Source organism: Cicer arietinum, chromosome 4, assembly GCF_000331145.2.
Source record: "Cicer arietinum cultivar CDC Frontier isolate Library 1 chromosome 4, Cicar.CDCFrontier_v2.0, whole genome shotgun sequence".
Classification (NCBI taxonomy): Eukaryota; Viridiplantae; Streptophyta; class Magnoliopsida; order Fabales; family Fabaceae; genus Cicer; species Cicer arietinum.
In genome coordinates this window covers 2,642,098-2,655,691 of record NC_021163.2, presented here as the reverse complement: position 1 = coordinate 2,655,691, position 13,594 = coordinate 2,642,098, and the positions used below count along the sequence as shown (strand labels likewise).

The 13,594-nt window shown below is 28.9% G+C and overlaps 2 protein-coding genes across 2 annotated transcripts; both read left to right on the top strand.

Moving 5' to 3' along the window:
• The first annotated feature begins 11,021 nt into the window (after positions 1–11,021).
• LOC101513258 (protein PSK SIMULATOR 1) lies at positions 11,022–13,152 on the top strand. Its single transcript, XM_012714371.3, has one exon. It carries the CDS (start codon positions 11,022–11,024, stop codon positions 11,736–11,738), a length of 717 nt encoding a protein of 238 aa, XP_012569825.2. The 3' UTR covers positions 11,739–13,152.
• Positions 11,800–13,152, top strand: LOC140920193 (uncharacterized). Its single transcript, XM_073368075.1, has 2 exons — positions 11,800–11,808; positions 11,865–13,152. The coding sequence occupies exons 1-2, from the start codon at positions 11,800–11,802 to the stop codon at positions 12,828–12,830; spliced, it is 975 nt and encodes a 324-aa protein (XP_073224176.1). The 3' UTR covers positions 12,831–13,152.
• Positions 13,153–13,594: the final 442 nt, after the last annotated feature.

Genomic DNA, 13,594 nt, shown 5'->3' with positions numbered 1-13,594 from the left:
TGACTAGAGTAACAAACGAATAAGTAAATGAAATCATGCATATTTTTTTAGTTGTAACATGACATTTAAAAAAAGTTAGACTTTATATAACATTATACTTCAATTATATTTTATAATAATATATTTAAATATGTCAAAAATTAATATTAACTAAAATGATTAAATTACTAAAAAATTAACAAACTTATAATTTAACTTAAAGTTCAAAATATAATATATATGATAATAATAGTAACAATAATAAATATTATTTATATTTACTTAAGTAAGCTAGTCCGATAACTTAAAAGATTTGTTGTTGTTTTTGTTTATGATCTGACATTTTTATCTAAATAGAATTTTAAAAAAATTTTAGCCTTTTCTTTTTAAAAAATGTATGGTTTATGTTTGACATAGGCTAGACAGTATGTCTATATCGGTCGATCTGGTCTATTCCCACTCTTAATCTCGACGCAACTACTATTACTTAAAACTATATAAATTTTTATAATAAAATAAATTTTACTTATTAAAACGACTTTATTAATAAAATAGTTAGTGAAGTAATTAGGTGAAGTTTTTTTTTCTTCTAAAATAGACAATGTTAGTATTTTTAAAAAAAGTTTAATTATCTAAAAATTTCATATTACAAACTACTAAAAAAGAAATTTAGATCAATTTATTTACATAAATTTAAATAAATTACTATTATATTAAATTGATATTTTGCAGTTGAGTATCAAACTTCTTAACATTTTTTATAATTTAAACATATTAGACAATTCAATTTTTGACATACATGTCAAATAAGTTAGATTATTTAAAATCTTATTTTAGGATTCAAAATATAATTTAATTTAATTAATCTATTAAACTCGTTAATTTAAATTATTTGAATATAAGTTAGTATGCAATAAGTCTTAAACAAGCTAAGCTATATTTTCAAAAAGGTTAGTGTCAAGGTTACACATAATCCTATAAAAAATAATGTGCTCGTTTGTATAAGTATTGATATTAGAGATGTATAATTGATTTTAAATTTTACCATATGTTGAATATTTTCGATTAAAATTAATTTTAATTTAAAGTTATAATTGACTTTCAATGTGATTTTTCACTAAAATTTATTGTTAAATCATATTTACAAAAATATATTCAACATAAATTATTTTATATTCAATTATTTTTAATTAAATTTATTTTATAAAATTAATTAATTCAAACTCAACTTTTTTCACTTACACACATATTATCATACCTAACACATATTCTTTTTTAGGTTAATTTTAGTGCACTGAAAATAAACAAATTTATCCACAGACAACACATCGTAACTAATCATATATACGATTTTGAAAATAATTACAATCAAAATCAAATATTAATAATAATTTAACTATTGTAATTTGTTAATTACGTAAAAATTCTTCATATTTTTTTTGTTGATGAAGTAAAAACATTTTACCCTGATTGTATTTTATCATTTATGATTAGAGCCCCGGGTATATGAATCGAGATTTGTTGACCGACGCATTTAACTCGTAGTTCGTGCAACTTTAGACCAATTTTTTTGGATAAATTTATATTTTGTTCAGACTTAAATTAGACCATTTAGATTGTGAATTTTGCGATTTAAAATTGCAGGTTCACATGTTGACATGTAATTCGTGTTACTACAATTTAATTGTTTTTTTTAATAATAATTATATTTTCATCCATTATAATTAAATCCAACATTGATAATGATTTGCGGTTATATAAATTATATTCTATTATATTTTTTTATAGTCTTAACGTTGGTTTGGATTATTAGTTATTTTGAAGTATTTTTTTTTTCTTACCTGATACTACTTATTACATTAAATTATCAATGACGGTAGATTTATAATTTAATTTAAATACAAGATATTTTGAATACTAAAATCTGCATAACAATCTGTTTTTATAATGAGCCGCAACAGAAGCCAAGCTGTAAGAGGTGGAGCCAAGCCAATTTTGAAGAAGTGGGTCATCTGATCTGATCCGATCCTTTCAAGCTTCCCAGCCCAAACGTGTGCACCTCACGTCCGTAATTTCTTTTTGACGGTTTCTTCTGTATTTATTTATTATATATGTATATATATAAGCCTCTCCTATAGTATAACCACCAAACAAACAAACAAACAAACACTATTCTTCTTCTTCTTCTCTTCCTCTTGGTTCAACTCACTCACCCTCAACACTAACACTAATATTCGAATCTAATCTAATCTCTTATGGCAGATCAACAAACTTCTCACCAACCCAGTCGTTTACAGAAGCGAGCACCTTCTTCCTTGCAAATTAACCGTTCCCTTCAATGGAACGTCGCCATCCCCCTCCTTTCTCCGTTAGCTTCTTCTCCGCCTCCCCAACCAATAGATACCAGACCCTCTCAGGATCCGTCTCACCGCCATCAAGGAACCGCCGCCGAACCGGAGAAAGTCGTTGTCACGTTTAAAAACTGGCAGCACCCAGCGGCTCCTTTCTGCTACGACCCGGCTCCGATTGTGCCTCCGTTTGTTCCCGTGTAGTTAATGATGATGATCTGATAGTCCGTAATAATATTTAGTCAGAAATTATCAGAATCAATAGATCTAATCCAACGGTCTATCTTTTTTTTTCTTTCAATTTGATGGGGAAAAGTTTTTTCCGATTTTGCACGCTGGGGGCTATGCTATGATGAATAAATCAACAGACCCTGTGTGTTTCTTTCTATTTTTAGCTTTTCCCCTTTTTACTCCTTTATTATATTTATAATTATTATTTTTAATTTTGGGGTTTCGATTAGATTATTACTTCATAGGAATATGTAACCCCTTTTTATTTGCGCAATCTGTTTCTCTATCAATTAGATTGTATATATAAAATTTGAAGCATATTGTTAATGTTTATTAATATTATTAGTATTTAATTCAACGAATCTGTGTGTGGGTGACCGGCTCAACGTTCGAAAATTGGGAACATCGTTCATGTGCTGCTCTTGCTCCTTTGTCTTTCAATACAACAAATTCATATCAATATTTGTTCCCTGGTATTAAGGTGAAAAGTTGTTATATTTCAGCTTGAGCGTTGAAATTTTCATTTCATAGGCATAATAGAAAAAAATTAGCAAATGTCTTTTAGGTTTTTCTTTTTTTTATTTTTTTTTATTTTTTTTATGATGACTCGAGTTTTTTTTTTATTACAGTAACTTCCTTTATAGATAACAAAAAGCATTAACAAGTGCGATTAACTTTGAAGTATTTTTATTTGGTTGGAAGCCCGAAATGTTTAATTGAAGGCTAGTTTTGAGTACTCTGTGCATAGTGAAGTCCCAAGTATGAAGCAAATGTATACCTTTATTTTGTTTGAATTGAAAGGAGGAAAAGTAAAAACTTGATGTTATTGTTTCAATAAGATTCCAACTAGGAAATGTATAGAGCAAGCGATCGAAGTCAAGTACTACATCATTTGTCCATTTATTTAAAATCTAAGATAGTAAGTAGTATTAAAGTTCAATTACTGGTCCAACCACCATAAAAATAACTTGATGCTATTTGAAAATTGTGTTTTATTAACTGCAGTGGTTATGAGCTTCAATTTGCCAGTTTCTTATTATTGGATAATAACATGCCAAGAGAGGACCACTCTTGGTGTATAACAGCTCATATATGTCATCTTATTTGTCCAAACAACACATGTAGTGTTTCACAACAAGATTGATACAAATGCATATGGTATCTAACCCACATGTACAGAAGACACACAAATGGTAATGTGCTACACAAATACTTCTTGTTCTATCATATCATTCATCACAATCACAACCAGCCAACTCTTGTTTTTATACATAATTTGATTTGATGTCAAGTGTCCTACTTTGCTAAACTCAAATGAACTCCCCTGTACAATCAAATTCTACTAGTTACTACATGTATACGAAATTGTTACCTTGCTAATATTTGGAAAATTTTCAAATTTCACTGATAAAAGGTTCGTTGGTTTAAGTTTAAAAAAAAAATGATTTTTATAGTATTTTATATATATATATATATATAAATTTTAAAAAGTAATTTTTATAATGTTAAAATATCTAAAAGTGAATATATAAGTAATTGAATGTCAATTTTTTTTTAATCAACATAACAAATAAGTCTAAAACAATTTATACTATTTTGATGTAGGTTTTTTAAAAAATACAAAATAAAAATCATTTTTTAAATTTTTTAAACAAATGAACTATTTTGATTTTGTGACAATGAATTAGACTTAATCCAGTAGAACAATATCAATGAATGCATTGCCTTAATACATGGAATCAAATCACTATCATAAAGTCTTTTGATGATACTTCCCCATATACGAATCTTTTGATGATCCTTCCCTCTGGACTCACATACATATAAGCAACAACAAATAAATTCACCCCGTTTACGAAAAGTACTTGGTTTCATTTAATATTTTCAAATTAATAAAGAAATGTAATTGTATTCTCTCAGTGGCCTTTTATGAAAATTTGTTTTATGAGTTATTTAAAAGAAAAATATACATTAATTAAAAGGTATTATATGAATTATAGCATTAAATATAATAGAATTAGATAAATTTTACTTATATTTGAAACCATCAATTTGAGACCGAAGGGAGTATTACCATTTTCTTGTTTGCTCTATATATCTTCAACCTTATTATTATATATGAATGTGGACAAAACAAAAGAATACATTCTCAATTTTCTCTATTGTATACAATAGTTTATATATCAGGTCACCTATTATTTATGCATCATAAGTCTAATAATGTCTTCCAACATGTAGGTTCTTCAATTTGATTTTCTTTTCTATATCTATTTTTCTTTTTCTAAATATACTTCTAATGGTGTGTTTTATTGATTGGTGCTTGAGTTTTGCATTATGTTTAAAGCAATTTTCTACAATAACTAACTAATAAAAGTTTAAGTAAGAAGTGAGGATAAAGAGTAGCCTGTATCTCCAGTATATATATAGTTTAGAAATACTAAAATAGGGAATATGACTTGATTATATTAAAAAGGGGTATGAGATTTTTCTTTAGAAAGATTTCTAATATATTAGGTTGTTCGATACTTAAAGTTTTACATTTACAAGATGACTAAAAGTAATTTCCACAAGGCTAAGGCTAATTAAGAGTAGAGCCGTTAAAAAAGCCCTCAACTATAAGGTCCCTTTATTTTTTTTGTTTTATTATTAGACCCCCTATCAAAATAATCTTTTAAGGGCCCCTTAATTTCGGCCCATTATTTAATTGGGCCTAAGGGAGGGGGCTCTAAGGGCCCATAGGCCCCCAATATTTTGTTAATTTTAAGATTTTTTTCTTGGAAAAAAAAATTTATTCAAAAAAAAGTGAAAATTTTTTATCGAAAAAAAAAATCAGAAACTTTTTATCGAAAAAAATGGGAAATTTTTTATCGAAAAAAAATCGAACATTTTTTATCCCAAAAAAAGTCGGACATTTTTTATCGAAAAAAATTGGAAATTTTTTATCGAAAAAAATCGGAAATTTTTTATCGAAAAAAATCAGAAATTTTTTATCGAAAAAAAATCGGAAATTTTTTATCAAAAAAAGTCAGAAATTTTTTATCGAAAGAAAATCAGAAATTTTTATCGAAAAAAATCGAACATTTTTTATCGAAAAAAATCGGAAAATTTTATAGAAAAAAAATTGTTGGTGAAAAAATTGAAAAACTTTATTTCTCAAAAAAGAAAATTGATTCTTTTTTAAAAAAAATGGGCCTAGGGGCCTCCTAAGCCCACAAATTTTTAGGGGGCTTTTAATTTAGGAGACCTTTTAAATTATTAATTTTTTTGGCCCCTTCAAAATATGGGCTGAGGCCAATAATTAGGGGGCTTGTCAAATTGACAGCTCTAATTAAGAGTCATATACTAGGCGATGGGATGGCAATATACTAACAGTAGGAAACAAGGTAGCATTGATCTATATGTTTATTATTGTTAAGAACCGAAAATATCATAAATAAAAGAAGATAGAATCTGTTATGTCTATAGCAGCTGCGAACTATAAAAGGGTAACTACATAGTACATACATATTTTCAAGTATTTGTCATTGCTAGTGTTATGTAAAGTTTCTTATTTATTAATGAACAGTGAGAAATTTCCTAGACTTGTAACATGCTCAATTTTATCATATGTTCATAACTATTTTTTGTCAAAAGAGTCATGGTTTTCATTTTTTACGATTTTAATTTATTATCTCAATATTTTACGGAACTATTATTAGCCCCTTCATAATTTAGTTTGTACTGATTTTTAGGAAGCAAAAGGCTAATGAAGACGATATTTGAATTATTTTTTATCTATAACAAAATACTAATAATATTAATAATATTAATTATTATTAAAATTTTATGTTTTTAATAATAAAGTCACTTTGTGATACACTTTTGTTTGAGAAGTCTTTAGTTATATTGTTGATGTTCGTAGTATATTATTCACGAGATTTTTAGTAGTAATTTGTTTGATTTGGCTATCAATATTTTTATTTAATTTGTGGATGGTGTTGAGAAATTACATGAGACGAATCACCATTTACCTGAGTATTCTGATATGCGTATTATTGGACTTTAAAGTGACAAGGTGTCGGAGGATAAAAATTAAAGTCATCACACTCCTGAGATCAAATCTTAAATAAGAATGTTGCACACTATATGTGTATTTTGGAAGAATTTTTTAATAAGAGTCATCGTTTATGGAAGTTGTCTTTTAAGTCCACAAAGAAATATGAGAGCTTGGTGGAGTATAATATTGACTTTAAAGGTCCGACGCAAGAAAATCAATCGTTAAATAATTTTTCCGTGACGGAGGATGTGCGCGACAATTTTTATTATAAAACTGACTCTGACAGTACTATTTAACATAATTTAGTCGTTGATTTTGTTTTTTCCTTTTTTTTTTTGTTCGTTTTTGTTTTCTTTTTCTTGAATTTAGTCTTTGTCCTCTAATTTTTTTTGTTACTTTCTATTTTCTTTAATCTAATTTTAACTTAAAAAAAAAAGTATGATCTCCTGTAATCCTGTAATTGGAAGCGTAATTCACCATTGTATTTGAAATTAAGATTGTATGACAAGAAAAGGTATGATAAAATGAAACAATTGTTAATGGAATTCTTTTGTTTCCACTGATGAAAGACAAAAAGGTCACGGCGCACGCCTACAGCAGGGGGATGACATGTCGCACATTAATCCCATTTTAGTAGCCAAACCAAAGATGATATAAAAAAAGGCAATAGAAATAGAAAAAAGAAAAGGTTATACCTCAAATATTAGAAATGCTGGTTGCTGATACGCAAAGCAATATTCCATGGCTTTCTTTTTCTCTTTCTCTTTCTCTTTAACTTGTCCTTTTGCATCATGTCTATGCCGTGCCCAAATTGTGTGGTTTTCAATTTTTCACTCATTTTTTTGGCATTTTTGTTTCATGCATTATCCTTTTTTTTAGTTCTTCTTTTTTCTTTTAGTTCGATCACTGAGTTATAATTTGAGGGGAAAGTAATGCAACAACTTCCGTCAATTGCATTCACTTATATTTAAGGGTCATACTAACAAGTACATATTAGCAACACTTGTTAAGAAATTAAAAATATAAATATAAATAAAAGTAAAAGTTTGTGTTGAAAATATCAAAATTTTAAAGAGTTGACTACATTACTATTAAAATAAAAAATTTAATTTTAATATCTTAACAACTACCTCAAGAATATCTGCTAACATTTTCTTATAATTAATTAAGATATAAGTATTTGCATGTTCTATTTTTAGAGAAGTCAAAATCAATTTTAGAAGTACGAAATAAATTTTGATATATTTGAATATTATCAAAGAGAAGTAATATAGAGTCGAATTTATTTTGTCTTTATAATTGATTATAATTTGAAATTAAAATTTGTATCTTTTGAATCCAAATGCTATTCTTATCTTGAAATTTATTTTTTAACTCATTTTTACTTGATTATATCCAAACATAATATTGAAGATCATGGTTGAGTCTAAAAAATAAATAAATAATTAAAGAGAAATATAAAAATTGAAATAATAGTGTGAAGAATTATTAAACTACCGATGATATACTTTTATATAGTGTTAACTAACCGAACAAAATTCCAAGTAAACATAACTAACTTCTAACTATCTTAAACCATATCTAACACATAAATCACTTTAAATTCAATTCAATTTCAACTAAAATTAATTAATTCAAAACTATTTTTTATCATAACATAATCAAACACATACTAAATCATTAGTTTAATTGATTAAACACAGAAGTTTATGATGTAAAAAAAATTCTGAAAGAGAGCGAGAATATAATTTATCTAAATTTTGTATGCATAATCACACTATTAAATCGAGTCAATCCAACTTAGTTCAAAAAATTGACCAATTTGGTTAAAATTATGTATTGCTCGAAAGTGGGCAATCTCTTTTATTTTATCAAATGTGGCAACTTCAAATGGGCTAATTTTGTGCCATCTCAAACTTTAGTAATGTACTCATCTGCTTTACATACTGAAACTTTGTTTTGGGCTTAGCCCTTCTTTAATGGAAGCTTTACACAATTAACTTTGTGGTTTTTTTTAATGGATTTTAGCTTCTTGGAAAGATACAAACTTTCTTGTTATTGTGGGAGAGTAAAAATAATAATACAATGTTTCCTTATTAGATTTTAAAAACTAGTAAAAAAATCAAATAGAGATTACAAGTTACAACAACATATTATATTTTATGCTGATATATTTAATCATTTTTTGTAAACCTGTTTTTTATTTTTTATTTTTAAAGTAACCTATTTACCAAAGCATGACATTACTTTTTTAAAGTAAAATTACTTGTTTTTAGTATTTTTTTAAGAAGATAAAATAAAAGCACAGTTGAAAAAATGTCAAATATTGTAAAAGTTCCTGGTACTCAAAGGGTTCAATTTTGCAATGTTGATGGTTTGTTTTTGGATCAACTTTTGTTTATTGAACTTGTCCAATGTTTTCTTAGTGGGAACTGGTCCTTCAAGATATATAATCATAATTATTTTTAATACTATATTTTGAAAGACAAGAACAAAAACAAAATAAGAGTGCAAAGATATCAGTTGTGGAGCTGACATTCTGATTATGTTAACCGATCTCAAACGTTATATATCATTTGCAACATCTCAATAGATATTATTAAATAAATAAAGACAAAGTTGTTTGGGAGGGATTATATCAAAATTCAATGGCACTATCCAAATGACTAACATCTGCCTCATTAAAAATCTCATAAGAGAAAACATCAAGAGAGTAAAACACAATGAACGAATTAGAGTGCAAAGCGAAATAACAAATAATGAAAAGCCAAAGTCTAAGACAACTAAATAAACAATACAAAAAATGAAATTAACAAATTTTTTTTTATTGTCACGAGCAAAATCATCAAAGATGAAAGTTAGAATGAGATCTCAAAAGAAGTCTGAGACATTTTTTGAGAAGTGTTATTCTAGAGGAATCAAGGTCAAGAAAGTGAAGTTACAGACCTTAAAGAGACATTTCGAATTGCTGCAAATTAAAGAGCAAGACAAGATGTCAGATTTGATTTCAAGATTGAGGAGTATCACAAATTAGATGACTAGTAGTCACAACCTCAAAAACAAATTATTTAGGCACACACAAAAATACACAATTTAAATTATGAATTTAATTGTTATGTACTACAAGTGTAAAAAAATTTACATAATTAATTTTTACAATCAATCATGTTAGTGACTTTAGAGGTGATCGAAATAAAAGTTAAATATTTCAATTGATTCAACGGTCGTAATTAACTGAAAATATAAAATATTATTAAAAAGTGTATATAAATTAAATTATTTAATTCTTTTAAAAAATATATTTTTAATTTTTTTCTTCTATTATTTTTATATGTGTACCTAAATATATGTCTAAATCTTGTGAGAGACTTTCTCCTAGTCGTCACCCATAGAAGGATTAAGATTATGATTAGGCATTTCATTCACTCTCAAGGACCAATAGTGGTTCAATTTAAAATAACAACTTTGACTTTTGTTTTGTCTTTAGCTAATGTTCAAACTAACACATGTTAATTATTTTAAGTACTAGTACCTCTTAAAAAATGAAATACAACTCAAACCAAGTCTAGTTAATACAACTGATCCACTAATGTAGTTCATCACTTTTGACTAATTTCTCTCATCAAAATATAGTAGTAAGTAAATACGTATACTATATAGTAATTTTTTTTTTTTTGAAAAAATAATTTAATATTATATTTCATAAATTGTAAATTTTTTGTGTATACTGATCAGTGAACTAGCACGCGTATTTAATTTCTTTTTGTCTGAATAATTTTAGCAATACATATTTTTAATAATGTCTAATAGTGTTACTGTTGTGTGCGCCTGTTTTGCCTGGTAGGTATAGTAGTTAACTTGAAAACTTCAATGGCAACTGGCAAGTTGGCAACTATTTTTATTTCCTTACCCAAAAAAGAACCATCAAAATTAATTGAAATGACGCGCAATTGCATTCACATACACTAAAAAAATATTCAAAAATTAAAAATTAAAAAAATAAAATAAAATTTACTTTAGCTCCTAGTCCACTTTCAAAATTCTGATCCTCTTTTTGAAAGTTAGAAGAGACATAGATTAGGTCTCAAACAACAACAACAATACCTCTTGTTTTTCTTTCCCTCCACTCCACTTTCTCTTTGTCTCTTCTCTTATGCTATTGCTACTTATATTCAATTCAACAAATCAACCCTCTTCTCCACTATTCTTCCATTTCAATTCTTTTTGTACCCTTTTGCTTTTTCTACACCCCCATCAAAAGTTTCATTCCCAAAAAGAGTTTTTTAGCATGAAAGTTTGAAACTTTGACAAGTTTTCATGAACTTCTCCTTATTTGTTTTACTGAGTTTGTTTTTCATGGTTTGAATTCTGTTTTTTTTCTCCACAAGGTTTCACTTTTGGGCTGATTCAGAAGGAAAGTGGTAGCTATGGTTGCTGAAGCTTCTTGGATTTTGAAGATGGGTAACCAGGTAAGTGCCAATATCAAACAAGCACTTCTTTTTGAAACTTCTTCTACTAGGAGAAAACTTGGTCCTAAAAGGTTAGATAACAAGAAAGTAACCATAGGGATTCTTTCATTTGAAGTAGCTAATGTAATGTCAAAAACCATTCACCTTCATAAATCATTGTCTGAGTCTGAGATAGTTAAGCTCAGAAATGAGATCTTGAACTCAGAGGGTGTTAGAAACTTGGTTTCATCTGAAGAGGCTTATTTACTTGAGCTTGTTCGAGTCGAAAAGCTTGAAGAGTTGAACCGTGTTGCTGGTGTGGTTTCTAGGTTGGGGAAGAAGTGTTCTATGCCTGCTTTGCAAGGCTTTGAGCATGTGTATGGGGATATTGTTAGTGATGTTATAGATGTGAAGGAATTGGGGTTCTTGGTTAAGCATATGGAAGGAATGGTTAGGAAAATGGATAGGTATGTTAGTGCCACTAGGAATTTGTATAGTGAATTAGGGGTTTTGAATGAACTGGAACAAACAGTGAAGACGTTTCAGCTTAACCAGAATGAGGAGAGTAAAAGGGATTTTGAGCAGAAACTTGCATGGCAGAAACAAGATGTGAGGCATCTCAAGGAGATTTCACTTTGGAATCAGAATTTTGATAAGGTTGTTGAGTTGTTGGCTAGGACAGTTTGTACCATTTAGGCTAGAATCTGTTTAATCTTCGGCGATTCTACAGGGAGGAAGTGTAGGCTTGGGATTGGTAATGGGGATGGTTCGCCACTTGTGCAAAATGAATGTGGATCGGTGTCTGGCTCGATTAATGTTCAGGTGAATTCGGTGAAGTTGAAACGCGATCATAGCAAGAAAAATGGTTACCGTTTGAGTTCAACTGGTGGAAATGGTAGTAAGCCTCATCATATAGATATGAAGAGAGGCGAGTTAGCATATGTTCAACTTGAAGATTTTGGTTTTCCTTGTGGAACAAGTCCAGGTAGACTTTTCATGGAATGTCTCAGTTTAAGTAGCTCAGTTTCAAAATTTGACGACGACAACGATGTTGTCGTTATTGATCGAGTGGACCGATACAGTTTTGTATCAAGCTGTCAAAGTACTATGAATATTGTCAAGAAAAATGAGACTTTGTGCCACTCCAAGGGTCTAAATCATGCCGAAAATGTTGTGCCTTTCACTTGTGATCTAAGCCAAGTGAAATCTTGTGTTCAAAGTTGCTCAACCTTTGGTCCAAATAGTGGATTAGCTGTTTATGCTCTTCCTTCTACTCTTGGAGGCTGTGCTCTAGCATTGCACTATGCTAACATCATTATTGTCATTGAGAAATTACTTAGCTTTCCACATTTAGTTGGTGAAGAAGCTAGGGATGATTTATATCAGATGCTTCCAACTAGCTTAAGGTTATCTTTGAAGGCCAAACTTAAGACCTATGTCAAGGATTTGGCCATATATGATGCTCCTCTTGCCCATGGCTGGAAGGCTACTCTTGATGAGATACTTCGGTGGCTCGCTCCACTTGCTCGTAACATGATGAAATGGCAAAGCGATAGGAATTTCGAGCAACATCAATTAGGTAACAGGACGAGCGTGCTACTATTTCAGACATTATATTTTGCTGATAAGAGAAAGACAGAGGAAGCTATATGTGAACTTCTTATAGGATTGAATTACATATGTCGTTATGAACAACAACAAAACGCGTTACTTGGTGGTGCAAGCAGTTTCGGTATTGAAGATTGTATGAAATGGAAATTGCAGTGCAGTGCATCTTTACTCGATTGAATACACACTACATATTGTAATCCTCAATGTAGTGAGCATTTCCTTAATTCGTCTTGATACCACATGGGAAAACTTTGTACATTGAGGATTATTAATGTTGTTGACTATTTGAAAAGCATAGTAACATTAATTGCAATTAGATTTATAAAGTATACTAGCTGTCATTTTTATAAAATAGGCAAAGATATTCATACCGAACTTTGAATTATGTTTATGTGTAGCTTGCTTATTGCTTAGAAAATGCTTTGTTAGGACTATTGCTATGATTAACTCAGAGGACTAGTATTAATTTAATGTCATTCTTTTAGTTTCTGTTGATTCATCCCTGCATTTCCTTCTATTCAAAAGTTCTATATTAATTATTATTAATTTATAGTCCATTCATAGTGCTAATGTAGAAAGTGAGTCCCTCTTAATTGGAAGGCACATTCTTTTGGTGTCTCAGTATCTTGAATAGTGAAACCTCTGAAGTGGTTTAACATTGCAAAAGAAGCACTTCATAAGGGAAGCATTATACAAGATTCTGTTTGTCAATCAGCTTTACTCCTATCAGTGTAAACATGTATGCACTTGGCATAAATAGAGCTTTCAATTTTGACCCGACCCGATGGACATGTTTTTTAGGATGGATCGGACTCCTTATTTAGAGTCCGAAATAATTGGGTCATTTTGGTTTGGTCCGTTTGAAATGATATTTTGTTAAAAATGTAGATTTAATTGGATCTAACCTGACGTGTTTTAGTCTAGACTGGACCACAACATTT

Coding starts and splice junctions, on each gene's coding strand:
- LOC101513258 (XM_012714371.3), top strand. CDS start 11,022: ATGGTTGCTGAAGCTTCTTGGATTTTGAAGATGGGTAACCAGGTAAGT.